Source organism: Rattus norvegicus, chromosome 13 (assembly GCF_036323735.1).
Source record: "Rattus norvegicus strain BN/NHsdMcwi chromosome 13, GRCr8, whole genome shotgun sequence".
NCBI classification, from domain to species: domain Eukaryota; kingdom Metazoa; phylum Chordata; class Mammalia; order Rodentia; family Muridae; genus Rattus; species Rattus norvegicus.
The window spans coordinates 31,945,863-31,961,206 of NC_086031.1; the positions used below are offsets into that span (position 1 = coordinate 31,945,863).

At 44.8% G+C, this 15,344-nt stretch overlaps 1 protein-coding gene across 2 annotated transcripts; it reads left to right on the forward strand.

Moving 5' to 3' along the window:
* The first annotated feature begins 256 nt into the window (after positions 1-256).
* Nifk (nucleolar protein interacting with the FHA domain of MKI67) lies at positions 257-10,088 on the forward strand. Of its 2 annotated transcripts, none has more exons than XM_017598665.3 (6): positions 257-420; positions 1,980-2,117; positions 4,528-4,636; positions 6,073-6,284; positions 7,341-7,409; positions 9,285-10,088. In XM_017598665.3, exons 1-6 carry the CDS (start codon positions 316-318, stop codon positions 9,468-9,470), a joined length of 819 nt encoding a protein of 272 aa, XP_017454154.1. In that variant the 5' UTR covers positions 257-315; the 3' UTR covers positions 9,471-10,088. The 2 variants fall into 2 exon arrangements, with proteins under 2 accessions (XP_017454154.1, NP_631925.2); NM_139186.2 differs by having other exon boundaries at positions 284-420; positions 1,983-2,117.
* Positions 10,089-15,344: the final 5,256 nt, after the last annotated feature.

A 15,344-nucleotide genomic window follows, 5' to 3' on the forward strand; every position in this document is an offset into this window, starting at 1 on the left:
TATGAGAACCGCTTTGAACTCCTGATCCTCCTGCCTCCACCTCCCAAATTCTAGGATTACAGGCGTGGGGCTCCAGTCATGGTTTATGCAGAGCTGGGCAAGCACTTCACCAACATTAGCCTCCGAATAATTTTTAATCCGTCTTAGAAAGTCTTTTAGATTGTGGTCAATAGGTGGCGCTCGAGGTCGTCCAATTCCAAACACCAGGGCTTGCTCTTCTTGCTACACTCCCGCCTCTGCTTCCGCTTCCGAGTAGTGAAAAGAACGTCACTTCCGGAGGTTCCGCGTGGATTAACTTGTTCGTGCTTCTCCAGTATGGCCGAGTATTCAGGCCCTGCGAAGCCGACTCTGGCGTTGAACCCGCGGGAGGACTCGCAGTTTGAGAAGGATCTGACGCAAATACAACGGCGCGCGAAAAAGGTGAGCGGCGGGGCTCTCTGGCCGCGCTGACTCGGGAGCCCACCTCTCACGGGCTCTGGAGACTGAGGCAGGCAGGGAATCGGTGTGAGGTTTGACCCTTTAGGCCCTCAGGGCTCACGTGAAAAAGGAGGTGTACCACGTGTGGGGAGCATGGCACCTCCAATTCCCAAAATATGTTAAAGCTGTCACATTTCCGCTTTGGCCCGCAAAATGGGGGTTCAGAATGAACCACAGCATTTGGAAGGTATGTATGTCCCCTTACGTTGTAGTGCTTAGTAGACGGAACAGACAAATCCAGGTCCTTGGACGAGCGGGGAAGCAGGAGGATCGAGAGTCAGAAAACAGCTCGGGCTCAGTATTCAGACCAGAGCTTCGCCAAAGAAAATAGGGATTACAGCCTGCCAAGCTCTGTTCCCAGACTGCCCCGAAAGGAAGTTTATATCCCCTTTGGTTTTCAGCATGAGGTGCACTGGAGAGAAAGGAAGATTTTCTTTCTTGTTTTGCTGTTGTCCTGGCGGGGGTGTCTTTTGTGCGGGTTGTTTTTGTTACAGTGTCTTTGTAGAGTTTTTGTAGCACAAAATTGCATCACATTTGCCGTGCAGTCTAGTCCTTGAACCATATATCCACTGGGATTACAGGTGTAGGTCACTATAGGTCACCCAGTACCCTACCTGATGGGAAACAAGTTCTTGTTCTCTAAGGTGGTGACAGAAGTATAGTCTTCACTGTGAAGGTTAATCGGAAATGATTCGATGTAATAAGCTGCCATCTGAGTTCAGAGTTGAAGGTCTTGGATTCGGAGTGACAATGACAGACTTTCACTTGATTGTCCATTAAGGAACACATGTGCCGACTGCTTTGTAGGGACAGGTGGGTGTGCATGCACACCACGGCACACATAAGTCTGTCTCTGCAGAGTCTGTGGCTCTGTGTGATTGAACTCAAGCCTCAGGTTTGCACAGCGGTGCTTAAGAAAAGAGATACAGACACCTAGTTTTTCAGTTTCTGCTGTGATAGAGAAATGTTCCCGGACCAAGAGGAATGAAGGGTGTTGAAAATTTTGTTGCAGGCCAGGTAAGGTTACATTTACCTTCAGTCCAGTGCTGGAGAGACAGAGGCAGGCAAAGCTCTACCTATCCTCTGAAAGGACTTTAGAAAGCTGGGGGGTGGTGGCACACACCTTTACTCCAGCACTCAGGAGGCAGAAGCAGGTGGGTCTGTGTGAGTTTGAGTCTGGCCTGGTCTACAAAGCTAACTCCAGGACAACTAGGGCTACACAAAGAAACCCTGTCTCAAAAAAGGGAAAAAAGACTTTAGAATTAAATTTTTCTGAAGTTAAGGAATGGTAACATACCTTTGTTGAAAAATAAAGTCCTTTGCAGAGAGCATAGTAATGCCTTTACTCTTAGTATTCATGAATTAGAGGCCAGCCTGGTCTACATAGTGAGTTTCAGGCCAGCCAAGGCTCCATAATGAGACCCAGGTCAGAAAAAAATGTGTATATACAATGTTTTGGTGCAGTGTGAATTTTTTAAAATGTTTATCTGTTTTGTCCTCAGCAGAAGAAGGAAGAAAAACTTAACTCTGGAGTAGTTTATCTGGGGCACCTACCTTCAACGCTCTCTGAAAGCCACATCTATGACTACTGTGCCCAGTTTGGCGATATTAGAAGATTCAGATTGTCCAGAAGTAAGCGGGTAAGATTCTGTACCTGAATTCAACTATGTTTATTTTGCTTGTCAATTGTACGGCCTCCTTTGTATTCATAGGCAAAACTTTGTTACCTACAAAGTTCCTACTTGGGAACTCTTCACAAGCGAAGCAGCATGGTGGCTCATACCGTTCGTCCCGGCACTTGGGAGACAGATAGGTAGACCACTGAGTTTGAAGCCAGTCACAGCTACATAATGTGGATTTCTATCTCAATAAAGAGAGAAAAATAATGAGGCTGTGGAGATAGCCCAGTTTGTAACTGTCCATCTACAGAACCCAGGTCAAAAGCCAGATATGGTCACATACATGTGTAATCCCAGTGCTAGGAAAGTGGGAATGGGGTTCCTGGGGCGCACTGACTAGCCAGCTCAGCCCAGCTCCAGCCCAGTGACAGGGTGACTGAGACCTGGGGAAATGGCCCAATGGTAAGAGCACTCGCGCTCTAAACAGGAAGTAGAACACACACACACGCACCTTTTCCTCAAGCACCAACTGAAAGGCCAAGTGAGCCCAGTACTGGGAGCTGGAGCCTGGATTGTAGAACTTGCTCCCAGCCAGTTTAGCCAAAACAGAAGTGGCAGGTCAGTTTTTTGGTTTTGGTTTTTGGTGGGTTTTTTTTTGTTTTGTTTTTTGTGAATTTGCTTTTACTGGGGCTTAAATCATGCGGTGGGATTTGTCTGTGGTACCACACCAGCTTCTTAAGGCCTGTTGCCCACTGGTTCCTCCCTGGAAGAGAATTTCCAACTCTTGGGGTTTCTGCTGGTTGCCTTTCCTAGTTCTCTGAACAATCCTTTCCCTTGGGAGACTTGTGCTGCCCCACCTGTCTCTACCTCCCTCCTTGGAAACAAGGTGTTGTTTTGTCTGAGTCTTCCATTTCCTGAGGAGGCTCCTGAGCTTTGGCTCTTGGTGGGTTGAGTTTCGTGGATCCCTTCTGGAATGTACCTGCTGTCTCCTGCAGGTGCCCTGGCTAATACAGCCAGCAGCTTTTTTTCCTTTGTCAAGTGTTTGTCCAGCTTCCTGATAATCTTAGCAGCCACTGCCTCTGCCTGAGTCATAGCTGCTAAATTCTGTAGACTCCACAGTCTCACGGAATGGCTACTCCTCACTTGCTCCAGAGGCCTCTCCCCAAATAACATCTATGGGCCCCTCTAAGAAATAATTGATTCTTGATGTACTGCTGCATTTATTTAACAGCTACCAGGAGATGTAGCCTTTGTTCACCGCTCAACTAGTGAAGGTACAGTGAGCAATGAATCCATATTTGCTCCAGAAACATGGTTCCACTTCCAGAGCCTAGAAGTGGCTCAGATACTAGGATGAGCCATCACTCCCATGACAGAGGCCATGTGTTTCAACAGGTTTTTAGATTTATATCCTGTAAGCACCTTTAAAGTGTTTGGGTTTCGTTTGGTTGGTTTGAGATGGAGATTAACTGTGGAACTCTGGCTGTTCCAGTCTTGCTACACAGACTAGGCTAGCCTTGAACTTGTAATTATCCTACCTCTGCTTCCCACATATTAGGATTATAGGCATTCACCACCATGCCCAACTCAAAGGGAATTTTATTATTTATGTGTATGGGTGTTCTGCCCGTCTGTGTATTTGTACACTACATGCATGCCTAGTATCTGCAGAAGCCAGAAAGGAGGACATCAGAGCTTCTGAAATAGGGGATTTCAGCTGCCATGTGGGTGCTGGGAGTTGAACCCAGGTCAAATGTTTTTTTTTTTTTTTCATCTTTATTAACTTGGGTATTTCTTATTTACATTTTGAATGTTTTTCCCTTTCTCGGTTTCCGGGCCAACATCCCCCTAGTCCCTCCCCCTCCCCTTCTATATGGAGGAGGTTCCATCCTCCTCCCATTACCACCCTCCCTCCAACAATCAAATTAACTGGGGATTCAGTCTTGGCAGGACCAAGGGCTTCCCCTTCCACTGGTGCTCATACTAGGCTATTCATTGCTACCTATGAGGTTGGAGCCCAGGGTCAGTCCATGTATAGTCTTTGGGTAGTAGCTTAGTCCCTGGAAGCTCTGGTTGCTTGGCATTGTTGTTCATATGGGGTCTCGAGCCCCTTCAAGTTCTTTCAGTCCTCTCTCTGATCCCTTCAACAAGGGTCCCGTTCTCAGTTCAGTGGTTTGCTGCTGACATTCGCCTATATATTTGCTGTATTCTGGCTATGTCTCTCAGGAGAGATCTACATCCGGCTCCTGTCGGTCTGCACTTCTTTGCTTCATCCATCTTGTCTAATTGGGTGGCTGTATATGTATGGGCCACATGTGGGGCAGGCTCTGAATGGGTGTTCCTTCTGCCTCTGTTCTAAACTTTGCCTCCCTATTCCTTGAATGCTCTTAATTAGCCACTTAACTGCTCTTTTGTGGGTTTTCTGTTTCAGACTGGAAACAGCAGAGGCTTTGCCTTTGTGGAGTTTGAGTCTGAGGATGTTGCCAAGATAGTTGCAGAAACAATGGATAACTACCTTTTTGGTGAAAGGCTTCTATCATGTAAGTACTCTGACCTTTCCTGCACTGTGATTGGATTAGGAAGTTACCTGTGGGGTTGTATTCAGGAAGAGAAGCAGACCGATCTTTAACGGGTGTTTGGGAATAACTTTGCTCAAATTGGAAACTGATGGGGTTAAAGCCCAGTGTAAGTGTCACATGCCTTTAATCCTGGGAGGCACAGGCAGGCTGATCTCTCTAAGTTCAAGGACATCCGTGGCTGTGTAGAGGCTTTATGTCAAAAAATGGAAAAGAAAACGGACGGTTAGATAGTCATGAGCCAATAAAGGGACAGCAGTGCAGCCTGAGTTCATTTCTTACCAAATGTTAGGGAACTCAACTGGGAGAGATAGATGGGCTATAGGTCAGATTCTTGACACCCGTAAAACTAAGAAGTTAATGTGAGGCCTGTTAGTGGAGTCTATACAGGGCAAGACCAAGAGTAAAGAATCACATTTCAAGATCAGACTCATCAACGATGGGTGCAGCGCTGGCTGTCAGCCCAGCTCCAGGCTCAGTGAGAGGCTGTTTGAAGGAAGTAAAACCAAGAGTGAGAGGGTAGAAGACTACAAGGAGCCCTCCTTGTTCTGCACAGATGACTCACCCACAGATAGGCATATAAATTGTTCCCACAGAGATCGGTAAGTAGAGCCCTGTGAACCTTGTGCCCCATCACTGAAACCTGTGGCATCACCATCCAGATCTCTGCCTTGGAAGGTAGACCTAAGTGCCCAGCCTGCCTACACCCATGGTAGCATGTGCCCTGCCTGGGACCAGTTTACAGGCATACAGCCTCCTGTTGGGAGAAAGTGGCTGGACAGAAACCTGAGGGCATAGGTGCTCTGCTTTATCTGGTTTGAGGAAAATACCAGAAAGACTCTGGATTTTACTGAGTTTTTTTTACTACAAATCTTTGCCCCGTCCAGGGTAGAGAGGGCTTATGTGGGACTGGGAGTCTAGTTTAGCTGGTAGAGTACTGGCCCAGCGTTCACAAGGCCATACAGGCACATACACTGCATCTGATGGCACTCACCTTTAGTGCCTGTATTTGAGCGGTGGAAGCTGGAGGACCTGAAGTTCACGTTCATTGCAGGCAACTTCAAGGCCAGCTTAGGCTGTGTGAGAGCCTGTGTTAAAAAGAAAAAAAAAGAAAGAAGAGGGCAGAGAGGTGGGCCACCAGGTAAAGCTGCTTGATGTGGAAGTGTGATAGTCTGATCCCTAGATCCCACATCAAAGTAGGAGAGAACCAACCCCCAGAGTTGTGCACTACCTCCACAGGCATCAGGGTATGTGAACCTACACACATGCACACTCATAGACAGTAATCATTGTTTGATGCTTAAAGGTTATTTCTGTCAAGTAGTTAGTTCATATCACAAGAAATAGCTATCTGGGAAATACAAAATTAAAAGAACCTTTCCTCTTTGTTTGTTTTATAGGTAAATTTATGCCACGAGAAAAAGTTCATAAAGACCTTTTTAACCAGTGCAATGTTCCGTTTCATCCGCCATCATTTCCAGCAGTGAAACGCTATAATCAGAAACGAGGACATTTGCAGATGTTAAAGATGGAATATCGGTTTAAGAAGAAGGAAAAATTACTCAGGAAGAAACTAGCTAAGAAGGGTATTGATTATAGTTTTCCTTCACTGGTAAATATCCTTTTCTAGTTTTCTTGGTGGTTTGTCTTACAGGGATGAGCTTCCTGCCTCACTGGTTGTAACTTGTGTCTGTGATTATACAGAATCTGCTTCTCACACTAGGTTTTTGGTTTGGTTTGTACATGTGGCTCTTTTGGTTGATGGGTAACCAGGCTGGAGCCTGCCCATGCGAGGCAAGTAGTCTGTTGCTTTTAATGTTTCTGGTACTGAGGATGGAACCCAGGACACTGAGCCTGCATCATCCATCCCTCCCACCCTCAAACTCTAGCCCCGTTTAGAGAAAAGATCTGGCTGAGTTGCATGGACAGGTTTGAGCAGTTTGTAGCTCAGGCAAGCCTTCAGAGACCCTCTTGCCTCTGTATCTTGGGATCCTGAGTAGATAGATGAACTTGCTTATACTAGTGGCTGCTCCTGTTGTTGTATTAAGAAGACTGGGTCTCTCATTCAAGCTGCCATCAAACTTGTTATGCTGCCAAGAATGGCATAGAATTTCTGGTCTTCCTGTCTCTGCTTTCTAAGTGCTGGGATTACAGGCATACATAATGATTCCAGGTTCGTGCAGTCCTGGAGGTATAACCCAGAGCTTTAGGTATTTTACTTTGTATGAACTACATTCCCAGGCCCCTGCCAGCTTTTTTTCCCCCAGTATAATTTCCTGTCTGTGTACCAAGTGGTTGCCAGGTATCCTTGGAGACCAGAAAAGAGTGTTGGATACCATAAAACTAGCTCACAGATAGTTGCAAGTCACCATCTGGGTGCTGGGAATTGAATCTGCGTCCTGAGAGAATGGTCAGTGCTCATAATTGTTGAACAATCTCTCTAGTCCCTAGCTTTTTTTTTTAAACCAAGGTCTTGCTCCATGGTCTAGGCTCCCCCAAATTGCAGGCTTTTCTGCCTCAACTTTCCAAGTACTGTTTATAAGCATGCACTACTCACCCTGGTTACTTACATTCAAACCATTTGGCAATTGGACACTGATACTTAAAATGGGAATTCAGCTACCACATATGCATATAGCTGATAAATATGCAAATTGTTTATTTGCAGGTCCTTCCTAAGCCAAAGAAAGAGATTTCAAGCATTGCTAACACTCATGGGGATTCTGAGGCTAACCAGGTAAGATAATCTGGATAATGGGCACTGGTTACTATAGAAATACTTTCAGGAGTGTTGGCAAGACTTGGAACAAAGACACTTGCCAGCAAGCCTGGCTACCTAGTTCAGACACTGGATCTCACATTGTTGAAGGAAAGAGCTGACTCCTAAAAATTGTCCTCCGAGCTACACACAACACACACACACACAACACACACACACAGACTAATCAAAAAAACTTTTTTTAAGGTAAAAAAGTAATTTCCACTACTTCACGTTTTGTTAAAGACTTCATATAGTTGGTGGGTGTTTGGGGGTTTATTGGGGCACTTTTTTGAGATCTAGTAATTGATCTTGAAATCTTGAATATAGCCCAAGGGAGCCCCAATGTTACACAGTAAGCCCCCAACTAAAGTGTTCTGAAGATGAACCTCCCATCCTCCTGCTGTAACTTTAGGCTAGAACTGGTCTCTTGCATTGTGAGAGAGTATCTTTTTTTTTTAATTATTTATTTATGTATATGAGTACACTGTCGCTGTCTTCGGACACACTGGAGGAGGACATCAGATCTCACTACAGATGGTGGTGAGCCATCATGTGGTTGCTGAGAATTAAATTCAGGTCCTCTAGAAGAGCAGTCAATGCTCTTAACTGTTGAGCCATCTCTCCAGCCGCAGCATTGTGATTTTTAAAACCCTAAAATTGTGTAGAAGCTGAGTCAGTGAGAAAGAGCACTTGCTACAGAAATATGAGGACCTGAGTTCAAATCCTAGAATCCACATAATGTCAGATTCATGCTTTAGAAGAGGGGAAACATGGACATGTGACACTTGCTGGCCACCAGTCTAGCTTCAGGTTCAGGGAGAGACTTTGTCCAAGGGAAATAAAGATTTATAAGGTAGGATACCCAGTGTCCTTTTGGCCCAAGCAGGTTTGCATACACACATTTGTGAGCCATGTGGGTGCTAGAAATTGATCCTAGGTCCTCTGGAAGAGCAGCCGGTGCCAAACCATCTCTCCAGCCCCCTGATCTTCATTATCTTGTCAGTTTAGCTAAGATGTTCTTCATGTTCTTTCAAGCTGGAAATAGTCATAATAATCAAAATCAGAATGAAGCAGGTGAGCATGGGGCTTGTGATTGTGTATAGGTTAGATTTCAGCAACCCCAGGAGCAAGAAGTGAATTAGCAGAGGCGTTTCTCTGGTGCTGAGTCCCTTGCTAGTCAGGAAACAAGATAAGGAAGCCTTGCTGGACTTGGCCCTCTGTCTGCGACATTAAGGAGTCCCAGGTGTCTTTCACGAGGGTTGACAAAGGTTTCCTTAACTGACTCTTAGAATGTCTTCTGTCCTCCATAGAACCTGTCAGCTTTTTCCCCACATAACTGTAATTAGGTGGCATCGATTTCCAAGCTTTATTGTGCCTTCCTCAGAAGCTAGGTATCTGTTGCTTCTTTGCCCCAATCTCAAGTGCAGAAGCATTGTGTCAAAACTTGAGGACACGCTGTGGTGTGCTCCTAGCTGAGATAGGCGTGCACCATGCCATCTGGGCATAGCACAGCCTTTCTTTACCCTGTTAACATGAGCAAGAAGAGTAAGAGGTCTAGGAGGAAGCAGTCGTCATCTGTGGACAGCCAGGTGAGCATGTCCTTGTATGCTGGGAATCAGTTGCTATAGACATAATTTGAAGGAGGAAAAGCAGTCTTCCCTTGTGTCGAGGGAAAATAAGAACAAGCTGAAAACAGATCATGGTATACCTAAAACTAGGGGGGTAGAGGTGTCGGGTGTTCGCTCCTGGTAAAGGCTAAGAAGGTGATGGACACTAGGGTGGTAGTGATTCTCAGTGGTTGTCCTGCTGCCTGTGCCCAGTCCTGGACTGTAGTGTATTTGTTGCTTTCAGGATCCCACGCCAGTTTGTACACCAACGTTTTTGGAAAGACGGAAATCACAGTTGATGGAAATCAATGACGATGATGAAATCATTTTGAAACTGCCTGTGTCACCAGTGAAAGAAGACACACAAAAGACTCCAGCACCTGAAAGCTCTGGGAAAAAAAGACTGAGAAAAAGGAAGAGCAAGCAGTGATCCTGACAGCGTTCTATGCACTTAGTTCTAGTCATATATGATCTCGTTGTGTTTTGCTAAGTGTGGTGACATGCAAACATGGACAGGACTGTTGGAGTAAGAATACATGTTTGATTTTCCAGTGAGGAAAGCCACCAGGGAACTGGCTGTTTTGCCCTTTCCTGTCCTGAATTTGTCTTCAGGCTTCGTGGCTCCCTTAAGTTTACTATCCTTATGAAACTCAGGCTTAACTACCCCCAGGAGTCTTTATGGCTGCTGGGTGCTGTTTGGACTGTATGTGGTTGTGTATATAAAAAAAACCCAAAAAAGTGTGTCCGGCTTCAACCTCAGGCATCTGAAACTGTAAGTTAAATCCAGAGAGTGAGAGGGCAGTCCAGGTGCTGAGGAGGAATCTGAAATGACTTGTTCTCACCCACAGTTAATTGCAGCTAAGCTAGTGTGTAGGTTTCACAAATCGGCTTCAGCGGTTGTATTGAAGATTCAACGGTGACCAAACTTTTCTGCAGTTTGTGTACAAGAGAACCTAAGAGCTTGTGGGGATAATTCTAAAAAAGTCTCCATCTTTCTATGCTTTTGTTTTGCTAATTTGGGTTTGTTGAATATACCTATCAATCACCATTAAGCATCCTTTTTGTCCAGTTGTGGGTGTGAGTGTAAATGCTGGGTGTGCACATACACACACCTGAAGAGAAAATCAAGTGTCTTCTATCCCTCTGCCCCTTAATCACTTGAGATAGGACTCTGGTTGGACAGTATTTCTTTATATTGTCCTGACTATTCTGGAACTCACTCTGTCAGACTAGTCTGATAGACTCAAGAGAGATCTACTTACCACTGCTTCCCAACTGCTGAGATTAAAGCTGTGTGCTGCCACCAGCTGGCTTGAGATAGGTCTGTCTGTCTGTGTCTGTGTCTGTGTCTGTCTGTCTGTCTCTCTCTCTCTCTCTCTCTCTCTCTCTCTCTAAGATTTATTATATATGAGTACACTGTAGCTGTCTTCAGACACACCAGAAGGCATCAGATCTCATTACAGATGGCTGTGAGCCACCATGTGGTTGCTGGGATTTGAACTCGGGACCTCTGGAAGAGCAGTCAGTGCTCTTAACCACTGAACCATCTCTCTCCAGCCTGAGATAGGGCTCTTAATGAACCTGATTTGAGGCCATAAGACATAGCACCTTGGTAGCCTGGCAGTGAGCTCAGGGCCTGGGTAAGTGAGAGCCTTTCCCGTTCACTAGCAGGGACTTCACTTTAGATTTAGTTACAGCCTAGTTTCCTGATGTTTTAAGCTAATGAATATAACTTAGAATCAGGTCAGAACGCCACAGCCTAAATGCCTCTGACATCTTTTGTATGTGTAAGGCAGATTATTTCTTTAATCACATTACCTTATGGTTATGTTTCTGATGTCAGGAGAGGAAAGAACACACACAGACCGTGGCACATGTCTGGAAATCAGAAGACCATTTTGAAATGGTCTCCCAGAGCAGGCCAGCAAGCCTGAGATCTCTTCTCTATGGAGAAAACCACACCAAGCCTGTTTGTTTGTTTTTTTGTTTTTTTCCTTTTTTTAAAAAAAAATTTATTCATTTATGTATAAGTACACTGTAGCTGTCTTCAGACACCAGAAGAGGGCATCGGATCTCTTTACAGATGGTTGTGAGCCACCATGTGGTTGCTGGGAATTGAACTCAGGACCTCTGGAAGAGCAGTCAGGTGCTCTTAACCACTGAGCCATCTCTCCAGCCCGTTTTTTTTCCTTTTTTACATAGGTTCTGAAGTCCAAACTTAGGACCTCACACTTGTGACAAATACTTTCCTGTGTCATCTTTACGGCCCCATTTTTTAACTTGTTGAGACAGTCTTGTGTATTCCAGGCACACAACGTAGACCCTCCTGACCCTCCTCTGGGTCTATGCCACCCTGCCTGACATCTTCCCTGCTCCCTTACTGGGGGTTGAACCTAAGTCCTGTGTGCTCTACGACTGAGCCATGTCCTCAACCCTATAAAGTAGTTTTTTGGTAACTAACATTTGACTGAAAGTAATGGTGATGTTTTTTATGTACTTGCGATGTCCTCTGGCCTCAGCACATGGACATCTGCAGTCATTGAGGTCATGTTTAAGGACTGACATCTATACTTGACTACAGCCAGAAACATCTGACTGGACTACACATGGACAGGCCAGTGTTTGCCAGTGATTTGGATACTGGGAGCTACTCTCACATTTGCAAAAACTGAACCGAGCATTTCCACTGAACCAAGGAAAGCCGGACAGGTGGCTCAGGCATAGGCTTGGTTCCCAGCACCCACACGACAGCTCACGATTGCCAGTGACTCCAGTTCCAGGGGATCCAAGGGCATGAGACACCAGTGTGTGCAGGTAAGTCCCACAGTGTCACTGTTGACGGTAACATCATGTCCCTTTGTCATCACAGTGCTGCATTGTGCAATCACATTAGACCATTATGCCATCATCACATTCATCTGACAGAGCATTTTGATGTTACAGGTCAATTGAGATAATAATGCAAGGTTCCATTGTGTCATCGTGTGTCATTGTGATGCTGCAGGGCTCTGTTGTGATAATGACTGTTCCATAGATGCCAGAATGTCCCCTAATGACATGGTGCTCCATGTATGCCACTGTGACGTCACAGCTGAGTTATATTAAATGCTCCATTGTGTCATTACCACGTGACTGGCACGTCACAGTGCAGCATATGACACCATACTGAATTGTGTTGTAAAGCAGTACTTTGACATAGCAAACCCATGCTGTTTGCTTGTGATGTCACAATCTTCCAGTACTATGTTGAAATGATTCATTGTGACCAGAAACTGAATTTTGGTCAGTCTGCTGGGCATGATGACACATTGGTAATTTCCCAATAGTGGAGGTAGGAAAATAGAGAGTTTTGAGGGCAGCCTGGGTTATACAGTAGACTCTGTTTCAAAATGAAACAGGAAGGTAAGGGAGAGATTAGCTCTGTGGTGTGCTTGTTTAGTATGCTTGAGTCCCTGGGGTATACTCCCAGCACTGGCCATGGTGGTACACAATGGAGGCAGGAAGATTTGAAGTTCAAGGCTGTCCGACTTAATTAGGCTGGCCTGTATGAAGGACTTGGGTTCCCATTCAACCAATCAGGTTCTTGCACGATAAAGAAATATTTAGCTAATCATGCTCTTCCATGATAAGTATGTGATTGGTCCGGAGATGGCTCGATAGTTAAGAGCACTGATTGCTCCTTCAGAGGTCCTGAGTTCAATTCCCAGCAACCACATGATGACTCACAACCATCTGTAATAGGATCCGATGTGCCCTTCTGGTGTGTCTGAAGACAGTTACAGTATACTCAGATAAATAAAAATAAATCTTTTTTAAAAAATTACTATAAAAGAAAGTACGTGATTGATAGGGGAGGACCCAGCACATTGTAGATACTATCTATCTGTGGGCTGGTGGTCTTGGGTTTATAGAAAGTGGGCTGAGCAAACTAGTAAGCACCTGCCTCCAGGTTTCTGCCCTGACTTTTTCAGTGAGTTATGGTTTGGACATGCAAGAGAAATAAATCATTTCTTCCCCAATTGCTTTGGTCCTGGTGTCTCATCACAGCAATAAGTCCTGACAAGACAGGTTCTCAAAATAACAGCAACAGTATACCAGTAGGTGGCAACAGAGCCTAAAAACTAAGTCTGATACTTAGATGCCAAAAGTACAGGATTATTAGGGGGTTATACTGTTGTTAATTTTTTTAAATACGAACTTCTATATGCCCAGCTAGCCTCACGTTGGTGTGTAGCTAAGGATGACCTTGAATCTCTGACCTCCCTGCTTCCACATTTTGGATGCTGGGATTGCAGATGTGTACCACCATGGAGCTTTTGCATGGTTGGGGGCAGATGAGTCTTAAAACTGAAATACCGTGCTGGGAATTTGGCTTTGCTACCAAAATCACTGTTTAAAAAGTCCTGCTTTGGGCTGGAGAGATAGCTCAGTGGTTAAGAGCACTGACTGCTCTTCCTGAGGTCCTGAGTTCAATTCCCAGCAACCACATGGTGGCTCACAACCATCTGTAATGGAATCCAATGCCCTCTTCTGGTGTGTCTGAAGACAGCTGCAGTGTATTCACATACATAAAGTAAATAAATAGGGGTTGGGGATTTAGCTCAGTGGTAGAGCGCTTGCCTAGGAAGCACAAGGCCCTGGGTTCAGTCCCCAGCTCCGAAAAAAAGAACCAAAAAAAAAAGTGAATAAATCTTTAAAAAAAAAATCCTGCTTTATTTCCTTTAATTTTTATGGGGGTGATTGTCCATGGGAACAGAAGGTATTGCTAGGACTATAGAGAATTGTTAAGCCACCAACATTAATACTGGGAACCAAATTTGGATTCTTTGGAAAAGGAACAAATGCTCTTAAACACTGAGCCATCTCTCCAGTTCCTAAAGACGAGGCTTTAATTCACAATGTTCTTTCAGTAATCTCATTATTCTGGACTTTCTTTTTCTTTCATTCCTTTTTTTTTTCCCTCTGAGGCTGTCTTTGAACCCTCCATCCTCTTGCCTCTGCCTCTGGAGTCCGAGAGTAATTTCCCAATAGTGGAGGTAGGAAAATAGAGAGTTTTGAGGGCAGCCTGGGTTATACAGTAGACTCTGTTTCAAAATGAAACAGGAAGGTAAGGGAGAGATTAGCTCTGTGGTGTGCTTGTTTAGTATGCTTGAGTCCCTGGGGTATACTCCCAGCACTGGCCATGGTGGTACACAATGGAGGCAGGAAGATTTGAAGTTCAAGGCTGTCCGACTTAATTAGGCTGGCCTGTATGAAGGACTTGGGTTCCCATTCAACCAATCAGGTTCTTGCACGATAAAGAAATATTTAGCTAATCATGCTCTTCCATGATAAGTATGTGATTGGTCCGGAGATGGCTCGATAGTTAAGAGCACTGATTGCTCCTTCAGAGGTCCTGAGTTCAATTCCCAGCAACCACATGATGACTCACAACCATCTGTAATAGGATCCGATGTGCCCTTCTGGTGTGTCTGAAGACAGTTACAGTATACTCAGATAAATAAAAATAAATCTTTTTTAAAAAATTACTATAAAAGAAAGTACGTGATTGATAGGGGAGGACCCAGCACATTGTAGATACTATCTATCTGTGGGCTGGTGGTCTTGGGTTTATAGAAAGTGGGCTGAGCAAACTAGTAAGCACCTGCCTCCAGGTTTCTGCCCTGACTTTTTCAGTGAGTTATGGTTTGGACATGCAAGAGAAATAAATCATTTCTTCCCCAATTGCTTTGGTCCTGGTGTCTCATCACAGCAATAAGTCCTGACAAGACAGGTTCTCAAAATAACAGCAACAGTATACCAGTAGGTGGCAACAGAGCCTAAAAACTAAGTCTGATACTTAGATGCCAAAAGTACAGGATTATTAGGGGGTTATACTGTTGTTAATTTTTTTAAATACGAACTTCTATATGCCCAGCTAGCCTCACGTTGGTGTGTAGCTAAGGATGACCTTGAATCTCTGACCTCCCTGCTTCCACATTTTGGATGCTGGGATTGCAGATGTGTACCACCATGGAGCTTTTGCATGGTTGGGGGCAGATGAGTCTTAAAACTGAAATACCGTGCTGGGAATTTGGCTTTGCTACCAAAATCACTGTTTAAAAAGTCCTGCTTTGGGCTGGAGAGATAGCTCAGTGGTTAAGAGCACTGACTGCTCTTCCTGAGGTCCTGAGTTCAATTCCCAGCAACCACATGGTGGCTCACAACCATCTGTAATGGAATCCAATGCCCTCTTCTGGTGTGTCTGAAGACAGCTGCAGTGTATTCACATACATAAAGTAAATAAATAGGGGTTGGGGATTTA